Source organism: Podarcis erhardii (genome assembly GCF_964252035.2).
Source record: "Podarcis erhardii genome assembly, chromosome: 4".
Lineage (NCBI taxonomy): Eukaryota > Metazoa > Chordata > Lepidosauria > Squamata > Lacertidae > Podarcis > Podarcis erhardii.
Window position 1 is genome coordinate 73,156,737 of NC_138508.1, and position 19,451 is coordinate 73,176,187.

The 19,451-nt window shown below is 39.9% G+C and overlaps 1 protein-coding gene across 2 annotated transcripts in view; it reads left to right on the top strand.

Annotated features, from left to right (window-relative positions):
- Positions 1 to 19,451, top strand: part of ZBED1 (zinc finger BED-type containing 1) — a 121,370-nt gene that overhangs the window by 82,286 nt on the left and 19,633 nt on the right. For both annotated transcript variants that reach the window (XM_081858695.1, XM_081858694.1), the window contains 2 exons: positions 8,226 to 8,327; positions 16,745 to 16,952. In XM_081858695.1, the coding sequence (XP_081714821.1) occupies positions 8,226 to 8,327; positions 16,745 to 16,952 (310 nt within the window). The remainder of the gene's footprint in view (positions 1 to 8,225; positions 8,328 to 16,744; positions 16,953 to 19,451) is intronic.

The window sequence follows — 19,451 nt, forward strand, 5'->3', positions numbered from 1 at the left end:
TACTAGTCTGAGAAAACGAAATAAAAAAGAGGTGACAAGAACACTTTGTATTAGTAAATTAGAAACAAGCTTGGAATTAAAATGAGGAAAGTTAACTCATTACATTAGACCTTAGTGGCCTTGCTGAACAATTGGTATTGCAATTGTTCTTACAACTGTAAATTTCTTTGAAGAGCCCACTTTCAGTCACCAAGCTCACTGATTGACCTAGGTTCCGTAAGTAGACTGACCCACAAATCTCACAAAGTTGTGAGATGCAAGGAGGTTATGTATGCTATCCTGAACTCTTTGGAAGAAAGGTGGCATTTGATTAAAAAAAATGAAAGTAGTTGCATTAGCGATTATAATATTTGCAAATAGAAATTGTTTACTTCTCTGCTAATTAAAAGATCCCTTAGGTTGAGTTTACTTGTGTGTGTGCATGAACTTAATGAGGCAATTCATATTTTCTTTCCTTCAACCCACCTCTTTGGAAACTGTTCTTTAAGCTCCTCAAAGTTTAAAATTCAGCTTGTTCTGCAGAGGGACTGATGTTAAGTATTGCTCCCTTCCTAAACTGTTTACAGTATGAGAGTGGGTCGTACACGTGCTAAAGAGGTTTCTACTTCTCTCTTTGAGGGCTGTCAAAGGGCTAGCATCACTTCCTTTTTGCTAAAACAAAAAATTCCTTCCAGTAGCACCTTAAAGACCAACTAAGTTAGTTCTAGGGATGAGCTTTCGTGTGCATGCACACTTCTTCAGATACACATTTTTTTTGTTTTGACTATGGCAGACCAACACGGCTACCTATCTGTTCCTTTTTGCTGTTAGGAGTGTTGTGCATTGACTACTTAATAGGTGTTGCTAGGTTCCAATTTCTGTAACATCAGCTTTCACATTTCTAATGAAATGTATAAAGCCAACCCTGCAAGAAATTAAGAAGGTGTGCTGCAAACAGTGCCTTGAGGTTTGCTGCTTCTTAAAAGATGGGTTTGATGCCTTTCCTGCTTCCCATGTCATTTTCGTCTAGTGTCATGATCAGGGCATCAGGGGTGGAAGGATGGGGCTGTCACTGCAGTGTGTGACACCAGACAAGGCACTGGCCATTTCGTTAGTAATGACTGCTTTTTCCTTCTTACATGAGCTTGCAGTTTATAGAGATTGCCAGGAAGACAACTCTGCTTTGTTGTGCTCACAAAAGTTTCAGCGTTACCTGCCCAAAATAAAGCGCCTGTGATGAAATGAACTGTTGTACCTCAGAGGTATTCAAACATGCCTCACAAACTTAATCCATAGAACAAAACAAATACAAAGTAAGAATATTAGGCTGCACCCAGCACTACTGCTCCACTGGTGCAGCAGACTTCTGTTTGCTCAAGGGAACTTTTCCCTCCGTTACCTTGCACCCTTAAAATCCACTCCAGGTGTCAAATCCTACCTACTTTCCCCAATTTGTCACTATAAAACAGATACATTCAACGGACTTCGGTGGGAAGAATTTATCAGGATGTCCTTAATATGTAATTCATAGTGCCTGTAAGATGGGGAGGGGGAAGGTGAAAGGAAGATAAATCCCTAGATAGTCTGTCTATCTTTCTATCAGATATATGTCTGAGCTCTCCTGGACTCAGCTAGATTGGTAAAGAAAAAGCAGTTTATATGTGTTGTATGTGCAATACTGTATAACATTGTGCCACCCGATGGAGCTGTGGAGTTCTGTTTTTCTCTATCTGTTTAAATGAAACACTTCTTTGATATGTATAGATCCAGCCCCTCTTTTGTTGCAGATCAACAAGGGTTTGTTGGCTCCCAGTGGCAACAATAAATATACTACAGTCCTATGTGTATGCAACTGATTTATCAATGTCACATCTTTGAGCCTCAGTGCTCCTCAGCTGTTAAATGATGATTCTGTGCACTAGAGTGCTGAGACAACTTGGAGTTCATTAGAATTGTTAGTGTAAATTTTATATATATATAAAAAAGAAAGATATATCCCACTATGGCTGGCCAGTTTTAGAGTTTTGTGTTAGAATCCCTGTAGTATCACAGTTATCCTTCAAAATTTGCATTGCTCCACATTTTGTGATGTAGCTCTCCAGCCAAAATATGTGGGAAAACAGTGTATATTAGTGGAAATAGCATAAAAGTAGAATATTCATGTACAAAAACGTGTATTAGGAGAAATATGCCTGAAAGTGTATGTGAATTTTCATGTTGTTGTTTTTTAATAAACTGACACTGTAATGGAGTGAATTTAAGATTGCAAAAATGAGAAATTGATGGTTAAATGCAGAATAGCACTATGGGGCACATCTTATCAGTGCAATGATTTCTTTTAGGGCATTGAAACACAGTCCCCCCAAAACTATTCTGGGGCTTATTCCAACTCTCTGGAATAGATTTGCGGATGGAGAAGGCATGCATAGGGTGAGGAGAAGGGGAATCTTCCTTTCACAAGTGGAAATTGTTATGCTTATGCAATAATTTAGCCAAATACCACCCTGTGAAACCAAAATTATCATATTAATGTGTTCCTATACTCCAGTTGAGTTACCTTGTCCTCTCATCTCTTGTATAGGCACCAAAGGTCCTTCATTGGCAGATGGCTGTGTGTGTTGGCTCTGTTGTTGGATATTACCAACATATTGTACAATACAGTTCCATAAGCACTGTGACTAATCTATCAACAAAAAAGACACTTGATAATCCTTTGCTGAATCCTTACACATTCCTCACCCACATAACTTATTTGCAACCTTACAAACTTTGCAATAAGAATATACATACTAAAATAGAATCGAGATTACTGAGCAGTTTTCCAAACAGTCTGTTTGCTCTTTTGCATTTCCTGTCTACAACAGTTGCTTAGTAAATGTGATGGGATTAAGAATCTCTTTGAGGATTGCGTTGCAATAATGTGGTGCTTTACTAACAACTAGTTTGAAGACAGTGATCTGTTTATTAGGTGAGAACCCATGATCTAAGGTGGAAGAAGTTGAATGGCTGAAACAGTGAAGGTTAACAGATTGTACCATTTGGTTTCTTTTACAGTTTTTCAGTGAAATACTTTCACAAAGTAATTTAAACTATATGTGAAGTAGAAAGTCAAGGTAACCTAAAAATTGAACTGATTCCTCCCCTCAAGACTAGCCTCTCTTTTTTCCCTTTTCCTTTTCTACATAAAGCTGCTCTTCAATCCTAGCTGGTATTTAATATTATCATGTGTTTGACATGGATTAGCATATGCAAGTACACGTGGGTGTTTTTGGTGGCAAACCCAATTTATTCCTTTTCCTTTTGAAACAGAAAGCTTTCAAATAAAACTGGAAAATCTTGTTTTGTAATAGCTTGACAAGTAATCTCCTTAAAAGTTTGACATGGCCACCAAATTCAGAAATAAATAGGGTGATAAATATGCAGAAAATTATGGCTGTTGTTGACATGGCAGCTTTTGCTGCAGATGCAAAGTTATTTGACAAATGGGTCTTGTTTAAACATGAGCACTTGGGTATGGGAGCAACACCATGATGACCAGGTCTCGGGTCTTATAAATTTGGCTGCTGAGCCAAATATAAGAAAGCTGAGGACCTCGGCATTCATTGTATTTTTGGGGTGGTAATTCTTGTGCACTATTCCTTCCCCCTTTAAAAATCTTTGCTTTCCGAAAGAAAGACATCACTTGTATTTCCTGAGCTGTTTTCTGCTTTTACCTTGTAGTTCTTTCCCTGGGAAATGCACATTAAGTATCAAAATGGCCCTATGAAACGGGAAGGGAGATTGGATGGTTTTCACATATTTTATTTTTTAAAAGCTGGCAGAAGGTTTTCTTTGTATTTTGAAACCTCAAAAAAGAGTGTCATGGAGGTTGGATATCGTGTTTCAGTAGAATGCTGAATCCCACAAAGAGGGAGGTGATGCACAGTAGGACAAAACTGGTTAGAAGTTGCAGGACCATGGACAACTCCCAGTGAGTTGCTGTGATGAAGGTTGGGAACATGCTGAAGCCTTTGAGGTCTCCATCACCTGACCACGTCTTATAGGCTCTATCCCTTGTGAAGAACTTCAGAGCCTTAATAAGGCAATTCCTCTGGCCTGAAGATAGTCACTTTGCCTCCATTCCATAGTCTTCCTCCTGGGACCACCTTTGTGAACAGCAGCATGTCTGGATTCTTCCCACCATTGTACATTTCATTGTTGCAGAGGAAAGGATGGTGTCTCAAAATGGTGCTAAGGATTCAGTCTTTTTAAAATCATTATACTGAGCTTAGTTTTCCAGGAATAGCAGCAGTATATTCAGAGGAGAATATATTTTTAAAATATGTATCTTCTAAATCACGAAAAGGCCAAATGCCTTTCAGAAAAAAAGCCATTGTCAAGGGTAATGATCAGGAACCATGTTCACCTATCAAGTCAAATGTTGAATTGATCAGAGAACCTTATTTTCACTTAAGTGCTTCTGCAGAATGATGTTTTCAACCAAAACATAGCCCCCTTTTTAAAAAAAGTACAGTACTTTATAATAACTGTATTTGAAAAAGATTGATTTATTAGTACAGTTTTCTGGCTGTGCCTCTTCCTTTACTTCTCTTAGTTTTTTTAGGTTTTTTTGCACTTCCCCTCCCTTTTTTCTTCATTTGATTGTTGTCAATCACAGGAAAAATTCCCTGTGGCACCGTTCTGCAGGTAAGGATCTGGCAGCCTTACTCAGAAACCTATTCCATTCTGCACACTTTCTTGAGAACAAGTTGTACATAGATTTTGCCGCATCATACAAACCTTGAGAATCTAAACTCTTTGCTTCCCCTCGGTATCTGACAAAGTTGTAACTGTGCAGCTTTTCTTGAGCGTGTTACCTAGGTAGAATTACAAAAGCATATCAGCACAGAGGAAAGAAAAGCAGGTGCATTTGTTGTTGCCTACTTTCATGTCTGAATAGAACTGATTTTCGAAAGAACAGAGGATAATTTGCCAGCATGTATTGTGAGAGTTTCCATATTTAGATTTTAATGTTATCAGCTCTTGTTTTTTAGTTTCTCTTTTTTTTTGGGGGGGGGAAAAGGGACCCAATTTGGAGCATAGTCAGAATTGCTATTACTAGGTATTTTGAAGACTAATGGGCAGCTTTATTGAAGCTGCTATGCATAAATTGGACTGAATGTTTATATGGTAAAAAGGTATGATTTGAATTTGTTCGTATTCTGTGATTTCTCTTGTTTTATTTGCCCAGAACTGCTACACATTCAAAAATCTTGTGATAGCTATTCGTATATTGATAAGGAAAAGAATAAGACACCGGCTACATTCGTAATGGCTAATTTAGATCTGATCCCATTTTTAACCGTCAGTTTTGAAGCCTGCTTACTCTGAAGTAAATCCCAAAGAGTTTACTTGGCATAAACTAGCCATGGTTATGCATGATTAAGCATTTACCTGGGGGGGGGGAGCTTTCCAGAGCTTGATATATATATATATATATATATATATATATATATATATATATATATATATAGGATTCCACTGTAAGTCTGACTGATATCCACAAGGAAAACCTATGGGATAACTTAATGTGAAGGTGGGACTTTAAAGGGTATCCAGATTGTGTCCCAAAAGATTTATCTTTTGGTAAGCATATTTATGATCGTGTGTCTAATTCTGACACACAATCTGTTATAATTGTTATAATTATAGTCCCCCCGTTAGCTCTGTACCTATTAATCCTACCCCTCCTCCAAGGGACTTGAACCTCTATGCATATCCCATGTTTATCCTTGCAACAACCATGTGAGGTAGGTCAGGTTGGCTGGGAGGTGTATGAAGGGATTTACTTCAGAGTAAGCAGGCTTCAAAACTGACGGTTAAAAATGGTTGGCCCATGTACAACATAATCAGAGGCGATGAGTTGCGATTTTCAAGACAGTAGTGTATGTCAGATACCAGAGTCTGCAAATGCAGAAAACAGGCATCTCTATCTGTAACAAGTATCAGTGTGCTGAAGGCATTTTATACTGTGTTATGCAGCAATGTTTATTGCATGTTCATCTACAGCTGAACACGAAGCATCATTTAAATCTCTCCAAGATAAAACATATAGGCCTACAATATTCATAAATGTTTTTACTTGCAACCATTTCCCATGGTTGGTAAGTGATTGTAAGTAAAAGTGTCTCTACTTATTTTTGTGCAGGTGTCTTAAGAGAGGCTGGGTGAAAATATTTCCAAGCGCTCCTAAGGAAATAAAATAAAAGTCCAGTATTTTCAGGCTACCTCTAATGTTGCATCCTGACTGGTACATTTCATGTTGCTTCACATTTGTCCTTACTGTCCAGGAATTTTGGCTTTGAGATTCTCCCCTGAATATACAGTTGCTATTCCTGGAATACTAAGCTCAGTATAAGGATTTTTCTTAGTAATGCTTAGTAATGCTGATCTTGGCTAATTGCACTTACACATCTGTGAACACGAGGCCACGGAAATCAGTTTCCTGAGAAGGGGAGGGTAGGTTTGATATGGCATTGTAAATATGCATGTTTCTGTCATTGTGGTCAGATATCCCTTCTGCTGACATACTGTATTTTTCCGTCTATAGGACGCCCTCGTGTATAAGACCCCCCTATTTTAGGGGACTCAATTTTAGGAAAATGAGGGGAGATGTCCCAAAGTTGTTGAGCCTCTCCCCCCACGCAGCTGGGGGCAGGAAACACTTCCTAGATCATTTCTTGCGTGCAGCACCATCGGAGGAATTTGTGCTTCCGCCAGCCATTGTGCTCCAATGCCGCCGTGCAGGAAACAACCCAGGGAGCACCCGCCACGCACAGTGGCAATGGGGGAAGTTGTGCTCTCGCCAACAAGCTGGCCGGTGGTGCACAGCTACTCCTCCCTCCCCCCACGTAGCTCCGGCCAGGAAACACCCCCCAGATTGCTCCTCGCTCACTGTGGCATCGGGTGAAGCCATGCTGCCGCCAATGAGTTGGCTGGTGGCACACCGCTTCTCCCCCCCCCCCATGCCACTATCCATGTATTGGACAACCCCAGTTTTTTGACGTGATTTTTTAGTCAAAAAACCTTGTCCAATACACGGAAAAATACGGTAAAATAACAAAGTGTCCTGGTGCAAAGTGAGCTATTGCAGGACTGGGAAAGGTTGTGGACCACTGGGCTGAACTTCACCGCATGTAATGCTCTGAAGGAAAATGTTATGAAAATGATATATAGATGGTACATGACCCCAGTTAAACTTGCTAAAATATACCATTCGTCTGATAATAAATGTTGGAAATGTAAAGAAAATGAAGGAACATTCTTTCACCTCTGGTGGACATGCCCTAAGGTGAAGGTCTTCTGGGAAATGATATATAATGAACTGAAAAAGGTATTTAAGTATACCTTCACAAAGAAACCAGAGGCCTTCCTCCTGGGTATTGTCGGCCAGAAGGTGTTAAAGAAGGATCGAACATTTTTCATGTATGCAACAACGGCAGCAAGGATTCTTATCGCAAAAAACTGGAAAACTCAAGACCTACCCACACTGGAAGAGTGGCAGATGCAGCTGATGGACTATATGCAACTGGCCGAGATGACCGGCAGAATCCGTGATCTGGGAGAAGAGAAGATGGAGGAAGACTGGGAGAAATTCAAAATGTATTTACAAAAACATTGTAATTTGGTTGAATCTTAAGAAGGATGCTGGATTATAAAAAACTGCTCACCACTAAATTAGATCTAAATTTGATGATAAGTGAGACTAAAGAAAATATAAAAATTTTTGGGAAGAAGTGCTAGATTATATTTGAATGAATGGACATGAGATTGAAAACAAGTTGATAATTTGTGTGGAAAAATTTTTAACAATGCAAATGGGAGCGGGAGACGTGAGGGAGTCCAAAGAAGTGATGAAATTGTTATGACAGAAATAAGATTGTTTATTATGTGTGCATTTATATTTTAAAATCTTAATAAATATTTATTAAAAAAAACAAAAAACAAAGTGAGCTATTGCATTTTTTCTTAAATGATCCACTAAAGAAAAACCTTTTTTAAAAAAGTCTGTCCAGACTCCTAAAACAAAAAGTGGAACACAAATATCAAAAATATGTTTCTCATGTTATATTGTTAGTAGATTGTGTGGAAACACTGCTGTTCTACAAATAACTTAAAGGTCAAGTTGCAGGCTCTCAAACCCAGTATGAATACTTTTGTTTTTCACTTAATTGATTTGGACATTGTTTTTCTTTTCCCTCTTTCAGTGGAGTTTTTATACTGTGATTTGGCTTCCATGAAGTCCATACATCAATTTGTGCAAGCATTTAAAGCAAAGAATTACCCACTTCATGTCCTGATCAATAATGGTAAGTTTTTTTAAAAGTTGCTTTTTGGATGAGTGCTCCCCTATTGGGATCCATAGCATTGTTGTATATTTTACTCCCTTCACTTAGCAAAAGAACTGTGTCAGTGGGCACAAAGTTCTTGAACCTGAGAATTTTGTCCCCTGACTTCTAAGCTAAAGGAATCGTTTGTGCAAGAACCTGATGTGCAACAGCAGTGGAAAAGGGCTAACTTGGTATCAGGAATTGTTAGGAAGCATCCAGTATCAAATTGTCTTTATATTCTCTGGCAGCCTTCCTAACTTCATGCTTTGGACTACAACTCTCACCAGCCTCAGCCAGCATGACCAATGCTCAGGGATTATGGGACTTGCAGTCCGAAACATCAGTCCAAGCACACCATAAGCCAAGAGGATACAGTAAAGAACCACCATAACAATCAAGGGATGGAGCAACCATTCAGCGTTCCTTGCCTACTGAGCATGCCCAGTCCTAACTGGGCTAGAACGTGGGGTTTGAGAAAAGGGATTCCCCTTAAGACTTCTAGTACTACTGTAGACCTAGAGGTTCACCCAGATCTGCTGATAATTTATTTTGGGGAATGAATGCTGCCATTTTGGATATAGATAGATAGATAGATAGATAGATAGATAGATAGATAGATAGTATTGTATTGTATTGGTATCTAGGAAGTTTTCACATTCTAGACTGCTCCTTGGGGCAGAACAGTATCTGCTCCAGATTATACCCCAGGTGACAGGTGGCAGTAGAGGGAATGTTAATGGGAATAGCAAGGGACAGAAAATGCTGAGTTGATAGAAGCTGGAGTGAAAAAGTTATAAGTAATTCATATAAGCACCCAGGTAGCAGTAGGGGAACAGGAGAGCTTAAAGGAACGAGCTTCAGCTGGGCACATGGATTATTTTCTTCTTTTCGTTTGCCTACCAAACAATAGATCCAATTCTGGCTGAGGAGGGAAGGAGGAGGATAAGTGACTGTCTGTCAAGTTTAAACCATGAAGCTCCCTTGGGAGAATTTAACAAAAGAAAAGAGAGGGTGAAGAATTGAAATAAGTTTTGATTCAGTCTGACTTTTATGTAGTTGGGTGTCTTGCTTGTTTTCTGGAAAAGGGAATCGGGTTCAATAGAATAAAAAGGAAAAAGGAGGAAAGCCAAACGTTTCAAAGGCTTGCCAGTGTTTCCACTCCTCAAATAGTGTCAGTAATGAAATTCATGTCCTATTGCCACCACTGAACGTAAGTAAGTTGCCTTGTTGGTAGGAGATGAGATTCTATGCCACATGAAAGTTATTCACTGGGCTTCTGATAGACTTGTTCAGTTGTGGCAGGATCTTTAACGTAATCCTTCAGGAATCATGTAGCATTTTCTGTCTTTGGCATCAGTTTAAGATGCATTCCATTTTCATTTTGTACCACTGGTAGAGTAAGTCTAGGCCAGTCCTTTCTCTTCTATTAAATACATTTTTTAAAAAAAGCATAGACTTAATAACTAGTAGCATGTAACACTAAGCACTCCATCTCTCTGGTTGATGAACTCCTTGCGCGTCGAATGTCTTGGCTCCCGAATGCCACAAACCCGGAAGTGAGTGTTCCAGTTTGCGAATGTTCTTTTGGAACCCAAACATCCAGTGCAGCTTCTGTGGCTTCTGATTGGCCGCAGGAGCTTCCTGCAGCCAATCAGAAGCCGTGCCTTGGTTCCAAATGTTTTGGAAGTTGAACAGACTTCCGGAACGGATTCTGTTTGGTTTCCAAGGTTCTACTGTATAAGAATAGCCTGCTGGATCAGGCCAATGGCCCATCTAGTCCAGCATCCTGTTCTCACAGATGATCAATTGTCTCATTACAGACCACCTTTTTAAGGAGAAATATTCCCTTTTGTTTTATTTCATTAACTAAAATATGGTCATTATTTCAGCTAGATTTTTTGGGGGGGGGGGGTTGATATCTGTTAGTTAATTTGATAGAATGTTGATGAAAAGCAGAATAATTTTAATCCCCAGAAGGACTAATTTGGGCAAAAACATACGGGCAAAAATAAATTGCATACAGATTAATCCAATATTGGCTGAACTGGCAGCTGCAATTATCATGGCACGGGGGTGGGGTGGGGGGGTGGATCATGATTCATTAGCTTGGCTTCAGTGGGAAAAGCCTGCTCATGTGAATAAGCTCCTAGGCAATGATGTTCTCAACTTCTGCAGAATTTCTTGTAAATGCCACACAAGACATGAATATTTGCAAGCATGATGGGTTGATTTAAGGGCAGGGATGTAGGTTCCTATATCTCCATGTCTGTTCCATTTAGTTTAACTGAGGACCTGAAGATTTCTTGAGCACACTTTAAATTAATGTTCTCACGACAAAATATGTCAGGCAAAATGTGCAGTTTCACAGAAAGGTCAAGTCTTCCCTTTTTAGGCTTTCATTTTGCTTCACAGGCACCATTCTTCACAATGCACAATGTTCATATGCACTGGTTACATTTTCAAAGCAAATGTGTAAAAAAAAAAGTGCATAATAAATTGTTAATTTAGGTTAAAAACAACAACTTGGTTTTTTATTTCACCATGAATGGCAGGAGAAAATGTATTTTATTTCTCCTTGATTTAATAAGTAAATTAGCACAAGTACTGCTCCTAAGCTCAGTTGCCATTACCGCCATTAAGGTACCAAAGGAGAGAACATGGTGATTTAATAATGCCAAAAGAAAAAGAGCTGCAGACTGCGTGAGAAATGTATGCATACTGTGAGCCCTTTTATTTATTTTTTGAAACTTCAGACTCCCCTTCTTACTTATTTAATGCAAGGTATTGTACAAAACAAATATTGAAACCTAGCTGAATGGAAAATAGCAATATATAAACTTTTTTCTTTTTTTTTAAGGATGGGTGAATAGGCACGCAAAGTAGTCTGTTGCCAAAGGTCTTGCTGTTAAAAGCATGGAAAAGGACAACATTCCTCCTCCGTTGCCCTGGTTAGGAAATCCTTGTGCGGGGCTGAAAATCAAATCAAATCAATACTGCTCTGCTGAGAGATGTTAAGTGCATTCCCCCAAGATTCTCAGCATTTTACTCTGCCAGACTTTTCAAGGACATAACTCTGCTTCTGTTTTTCACTTTGCAATTTTCTGGTGTGTGTACATATAAATTCCATATTTGTAGCTGTGGAGGGTTGCATGACTTCACATGCTGGGCTACCTTTCCAGCCTTTCCAGGTTGAGTTGAATGGTCTGAAGGGTGGTTGTAAATGCATTAGACTGACTGTACTTGCAATCCTCTCTGCAGTCATGAACACTGCACCATCTCCGTAGATGCAATTTAAGAACACCTGAAGAGGACTATTATCCCATGGTATGTGGGGGAACCTTGCTAGATGGCAGGCCATGACTCTTGCACAACATTTGCATTAAAATTGTGAGAACTCTTTGGCTATCAACATTTTTTTCCCCTTCATCAGATCTGGCAGATGCTCAACATTTTAATATGTTGGGCTTCATACAGTTGCTGTTGGGTTGCTAATAAAATGCAGAAACAGCCGTTTTGTGTGTTACAAGTAGGGATGGGGGAGGATTTCAGTTTGGAGCAAACTTTTCTGGTTATTATCTGACATACATGCTCAGATCAGAACATAGTCATGTGGGTTAGATTGCACACCTATGAACATTTCCAAGTATGGCCTCTTCCAGTTTACAGTTTTAGGGGTGTCTCCCCCCCCGCCCCCAGGCATTTTGAGGGCTTCAATTTATTTCTCACCTAATGAAGAACATATCTAGGTGACTTACATGCATAATTTACAGTGTAATCTTAAATGGAACTAGTAGGAGTGAGTGCAAAATGGTGGATTGTCCACCATCTCTAAAGCTTTACTGACTTATATGCCTGCACAGGCAGGCGGTTCTATAAGGGCATCCTCCCCCCTCCCCCATGCATGGATCTTTTTCTACTTCTTTAGTTCTCTCATCCCACCCGCCTTGATTCCAATTGAAGATAATTAGTTGTGCCATCTGCAGTCTGACATAGGTGGCTGGTGTGATCCTGGCAGTGGCAAAGCTGCATGCTCCAGCACTGGGGGCGGAGAGCAGATGGGGGCGTGGCTGGCACACATTCCAGGGGTATGGCATGCGTCCCGGGGCATGACATGCGTCCTGGGGGTGTGGTGTGCCGCTCACGGGGGTGTGATGCCCGGTGTGGTGGGGAGATGTGTGGAGTGTGTCGGGGCGGCCCCGATGGTGCCGGCGGTGGTGCGCTTCCCCCGTCCCCCTGTTCCTCCGCCAGTGGATCCTGGAGCCCCTTGGATGAATGTAAGGGTCTTGGATCCATTAAGTTTGAAGCCTCCTCTGTCCTGTCCCTAGAACACTCTGTTTTGGGGCTTAATCTGGGCCACTGCTGACAAAAGAACCACTAACTGTAGCCCCACACTCACAAATGTTATCCATGAAAATAGAGGAAGCTTCCATTACAGATGCACAGTTCGTAGGAGGCAGGAAGTCTCTTCTTCTCTTTCCTAATCCCCTCAAACTAGAGGATTTGGGGGGTTAGGATTGCTGTTGTTTTGTGTTAATTTCTATTATTAAACTTAAAAATTCAGAAGAGATATTGTCTTTGGGCCCTTCCTTTGCCATCTAGTTGCCTAGTTGTACTGCAAACTTCTGTCTGAGAAATAGATTTACTTGTTGTCATGATGATATATGATTGCTTTGAATGAGAAATTGCTGCTCATAATCCATCTCTCTTCCTCTTCCACCCACCCACAAATATCTACAATTAGGCCTATCAGCTAATTTATGTTAATGGCAATTGTTGTAAAACATTTTTTTAAAACCCACAGATCTTGGAACTGAATTTTTCCTCTCCAGAAATAAAGCTTTGTTTGCTTTGTCTCAAAATCAGGCTTTATTGTTCGAGTGAGTGGATACATAAATTCGTTTAATTAAAGTCATGGACACATACACAATGTAAACCCTAGAAAGTTTGTTGGCATCAGCTTGTATTGGATTGAATATTTTTAATCCAAGATTTAGCTACTAATTAAGAAAGTTACTATTTTCAGTGCAAATATGAACTTCATAGCAGGATGTCATTAGACTTTTTGGTCACTATATTCTTAGTTGTATTTTTCAGTAACTTTCACCCTCTTCTAGAAATCATGGACTGACGTTTGACAGGATCTAGTCCACGTTTTATGGTTCACCAGGGTGGATAATATTTATACTATTATTTGTTTGTTGTTTTATCTGAAGTATTTTAAAGCTGCCTTTCAGACCAACCAACTCTCTCAAGGTGGCTTACATAAAAGCTTACAATTTTAGTTTACATACTTCTATGTATCAAAATGCATAGAGCGATCCTGCAACCAGTCTGATCTTTTCTTGTTGCATTTCCAAGCAAAACCTCAACAGTATCACATACAATGGTACCTCAGGTTAAGTACTTCATTCGTTCTGGAGGTCAGTACTTAACCTGAAACTGTTCTTAACCTGAAGCACCACTTTAGCTAATGGGGCCTTCTGCTGCCACTGCGCCGCCGGAGCACGATTTTTGTTCTCATCCTGAAGCAAAGTTATTAACCTGAAGCACTATTTCTGGTTTAGCAGAGTCTGTAACCTGCATCGTATGTAACCTGAGGTACCACTGTACATCACTTTTTATTTAACAAAGAAAGTAGGTGGTTTTACTTCCAGTGTTTCTCTTCATTCGCCTCCCCCCTTGGTATAAATTGTTTCCAACTGAAGCTTTCCAATGTTCCATTGCACTTAAATGCTCTCTCTCTCTCCAGTGTGGATTCCCTCGTATATCATAAGGTTTCCCTTTCTGTGTTTACTTTCCCAGGAGCAATTCCCATTTAAAACAGTGGGATATAGCAGAGTAAACATGCATAGGAATGGGCTGTTAATCTGTGGATTTGTTAAACTCTTAACCCAGGGCAAATCTGGGAGTGGTAATACATGTACACACATAATCACCCTCCTTTGAAAATGTAATTTGCATTGGAAGAAAGAAAGAAAAAACGTTGACCCTATTGCAAAAACACGCTTAATAATAGTTTGGCCTTGAGTGGGTGATGAGGTATCTGTGAATAAGGCAAAGTAGGGACAATTTATCAGAGATAAGGGGCAGATTTTTCCAGTTGGTTTTAAGATTTTGAATTCTAGAATGTTGCTTTGCAAATATTTTTTCCCTCAGTACCTGGAACATTCTCCTCTCTGATGTTGGAGCTCTATTATTTTTCTTGCCACCCTTTCCTGCTTCTGTAAGACAGCACACATCACCCGTGTATCTGAGCTAAACCATAGGGTGGTTTGAGTGTGAGTTTAATGGCCTAGTTCATGCAAAACCCAAAGCCAAACCATGGCTAAGTGTGACCACAACAGTGTGCAGGAAAAAACCATGGTAACTACAGCTTGTGAGACAAATCACAAGCATCTGGTTTACATGTAACACTAAGACAAACCATGGTTTAGCTTAGGGTCGTGTGGCAGAATCAGAAGCAGAAAATCACCAAAGTGACTGTAATTTTCCTGTAAGGGTTTGGCTTTATATTACATTTCACTGGGTCTTGGTGAAATCTCGGTTTATTGCAGTTAATTTTTTCCTGTGTTTGACCTGGCTGAGCCATTCCTGCCTCCTTCCCAAAAGACGTCTTCATTCAGACCTAATTCAAGTACATAATTTAGACTGGATCTTGCTGAATGTCAGAGTTAATGTGCAATTATATGGATTGCCTCAGCATCTTGATATCTACTTGCATGTACACTAATAGGAGATCAGAAATTGCTAAACAAAATATGCATTGGCACACACTGTACAGATTATGCATAAATGCTCTTGCTGCTGCTTTACTTTTTCTATTGATGTCTGTTTAATCAAAGGCTTTTGAAACCAAGCTCGCTAAACTAAATTAGTAAATTGCATATAAATGACAGTCCTATCAAAACAGAGAGGGCTGGGGTTTTTTAATAATAAAAAAGTGTCACTAACATTCTGTCTGCTGCCAATCCTTGTTCCTGAACTTGCTGCTATGTGCTATCAGACACTAGGGAACATTAGGAATCCAAAGGCAATTAGCAGTGAAATCTATTCAAAAAGTAGTTGATTTGTAAGAGCTCTCCTATGAAAAGTTCAGCAAAAGAATTTTTAGAGCGGGCAAAAGATGAAAGTGCACCATGTTCTTGGCAACAAATAGTTTCACAGTTATTGGCAGTAGAAAAATAGAACAGCTTTTGTTGCTCAAGTTCACCCCTTTAGGACCCATGAGTAAAGCTGAGGACATGTTTGGATGCTAGAAAATCAATAGTCTACAACTTTTAGTGCCTGGTGAATGTTGTGTAGTTAATAATTTAAAAAGGGGAAGTTGTTCTTCCAAGGCTTTTCCTTTTATCTGAAAGCAGGTCTCTGTGTATGTATGTTTGCTTTATTTCCTTCATTTCCTTCTAGTGCTCAACAGGTTTAAAATAGCACAAACATACATTTCAGGAAATATTTTTTTGGGGAAGCAGTTGTATCTCTTTGGAGACTAAAGACTGTTGGAGATGGCAAGAAAAATATACAAATAGTGATTTATTTGGGTGGGGGTGGGGGTGTCGGAGAACATGATGAATGTGTCTACAGCATAAAGTCAGAGAGAAACAATAGCCAAAGTTATTGTGCCAAGAGGACTGAATGAACCAAGTGTGCAAAATCTGTACAGTAGAGGCAAAGCAGGCTTTCCCTCCTCTAGGAATCTTTGAGCTGAGCTAGCTCAGGGCCAGTTCCCAAGGCAGAAATGAGGTGGGACAAGGTCTTTCTCCATTGTGCAATGCAAAAACAATTCAGTAGTGAGAAAGCAATCAAGCAACTACTTTGCTACTCGCTCAGTACATCTGCTTTTCCTGGGCTTTGTTTTTGGTCATGTGAATGAACTGTCCCTGAAGGTGCTGCGTCCAAGGTGGAAGAAAGCAGGGCATGATGCATTACTTGCATGATGGCACTTCCTCATTTCATCTTCTTCTGGAAATGGAGTTGCTTGGAATTCCTTTTTTTTTTTTTTGAAGGAGCTCAAATTTTTTAGCAAGTACTAAGAAGTTTATAAGCTTATATATATGTATATAAACACACACACACACACACACACACACACACACACACACACACTGGATGAATTCAGGTAGGGTTTTTTAAAATAATTATTTATTAAATTTATATACCACCCTTTGTGTAGTGGTGTTAAATATTTCATATTTATGAATAAGTAGTTTGTTAAGGGTGTTGTAGTTTTGTGACTGGTAAGCTACAGTTTCCATGTTTCTTTGAGGGGAATTATGTGCTTTCAAATGTACGATGTGTACAAATGTACGATGTGTAGCATGTGGTCCATTCACCACAAGCAGGCTCCTGTAAACCACAAACTTCACCTGCACTCTTTCTTTTCTTTTTAAACTTCACAGCTGCAGTGATGCTGGTGCCTGAAAGGAAAACAGAGGATGGGTTTGAGGAACACTTTGGTATTAACTACATGGGACACTTCTTGTTGACTAACCTTCTCTTGGAAACACTGAAGCAATCAGGAACCCACAGCCACAATGCTCGAATTGTCACTCTCTCATCAGCTACCCATTATGTAGCAGAATTACGTCTTAATGATCTGCAAAGCAGGTATATTAAAATAAAATGAAAAACTTCACTGTACCTCAAGTTTACAAAAAATTGAAACCAGAATTCCAGAATTTAGCTCGTTTGCCTTGTATATCCAGACTTATTTATTTCATATTTGTATCCCATTCTCTCCCTACAAGGAGTTTTGGGAGAATTCAGGATGGGAAAACTTTGAAAATTATCTTGCCTTTATGAGCATGAATTTTGGGTTCTGCACATCAAATCATTTGCTCCCAGTATCAGCCTATTCTTCCTTCTAACACACACCCCTTGGAATGCACTGTAATAACATATGAGGGCTGCAGTATTTAGTTGGGTGAAATGTCCTGCTTAATCAGGAATCAGATTCTTTTAAAATAAAAAAAGATTTGAAATAATTATTTTTAAGAGAAACACCTATGAAGACTCCAGATGGCAACCACCATCTTAAAGGCCATTCTGTTTTGTGTGTGCGCAGGGGGTAATACCTCTACAAAGGTGATGGCTGGGCTCTTCACCTTTCAGGGATGCTGTGGTTGCACCCATGCTGAATAAGGGGTTGAGGTCCAAAGTCCCTTCCAGCCCCATGATTCCATAAATTCATCCTCTAAAACACACAAAATGACTTTTTCTTTAAGACAAGTTTTCTTATATGCAAATTAATTCAAGTTTAGTTGGTTTGATTTATTGATTACACAAATCAACCTTTCTCTAATTGTGTGACAACCTTCCAAGTTAACCTTCAGAAAGGGGGAGGTGTGGGAGGGTTTGCTAGGCAGAAGTCCTCATCCACAGCTGGCAATGGTGCCCTTCTGTCATTCTGAGGAGCATCATTTCCTGCTGGGGAGCATGGGATTCGCAATGTCCTCCACCTCCAAATTCATTAAGCCATGCAAAAGAAGAAACTACAATTTCCTGCTCCTCAATATTTCCCAGGTTCTCTGTTGCCCAAGATGCTACCCTTGCACAGTTTTCAGATGACAGCAAAGGCAAGTAGGAAGGAAAACATTGTAGAAGGGCCACAGCTCAGTGGCTAGCATCTGCTTTGAATGCAGAAGGTCTCAGGTTCAATTCCTGGCAACTCCAGGAATGTTCCCTGCCAGAAATCCTGGACATCTGCTACCACTCAGTAGACAATTCTGAGCAAGAGGCTCCTGGCTGCTTGGATTCCCAACCTACACAGAGTCTAGCACTTCTCCACTGACTGTCAGTTTCTCTCATCAGTTTTGCTCTCCAATTGGCAATATCCCCCTTCAATACTCTTGCCAGTTGGCAGTCATTCTGGCATGTGTTGGATATCATTTATTCTATTTAAATGTTGACAGATTTCTGTTCATCCACCTGCCTGCTCCTTAACCCTTTGCATTGGGTTAATCTTTTCTTCCTTTGCTCTGTTTTAGGAGAATCATGGAGGGGGAATTTATAGGTCTCTAATCCCAGCCCCTGCTTATTATGCAGGAAATGCAGAGCTTAGAGCTGTGCCATATACCCTGTTGCCAAGCCATTTTCCTACCCAGCCATTCCTTTTGCATTGCTAGAACTGTGTTGTCTTCTTTACTGGCATGGTGTGACTTTGGAGACTGATACTAGTTGCTAAATTCAGTATCCTCAAAACAACAACAAACCTCTGGTTACGTGAAACATATTCAATAAACACACAAGACGTAACCGGCTTGGTCCATATAACTCTACTCTGTAAAAGTTGCTGCTTACAGCAGCTACTACTATGCTATAAGATCCTGTGATATCATATATGAGTTTGTACTACTGATGAAGCCCAGGACGGCAAAACAAGGCTAATATTCCGGAAATCCTTGTCTTAGACTCTGTGAAAGGATTCTGTGGAACTGTAACAACCTTTCGTATGGATTGTTGGACTCTATGAACAGACAGGTGGAATAGACACTTACACATACAGTGGTGCCCCGCAAGACGAATGCCTCGCAAGACGAAAAACTCGCTAGACGAAAGAGTTTTCCGTCTTTTGAGGTGCTTCGCAAGACAAATTTCCCTATGGGCTTGCTTCGCAAGACGAGTTCTTGCGAGTCCCCCCCCCTTTTTCTAAGCCGCTAATAGCCGCTAAACCGCTAATAGCGCTAAGCCGCTAAGCCGCTAATAGCCGTGCTTCGCAAGACGAAAAAACCGCAAGAAGAAGAGACTCGCGGAATGGATTAATTTCGTCTTGCGAGGCACCACTGTACATGGACGTTACGCATAAACTGATTAGAGAATGAACTGATCCACTATGTCTTCTGCTTTTTCCTTGAACTTTATGAGCTACTTCTGTTAAAATCTACAATTTAATACAATGAATTGTATACTTTATTTATTTAAACGTACAGCCGGTTATGTCTTGTGTGTTTATTGAAAGTCAACATCCTGACAAACTTGGATGGATTAAAGGAGCTAATAAGTCATGTCAGGGTAATGTCTTTTTAGGTATAAGAATGGAATGCATATGTTGTCGTCTTCTCTTCCATGGCAGCCTGTTGGAACAGCCTCTGTGTTTCTACTAATGTA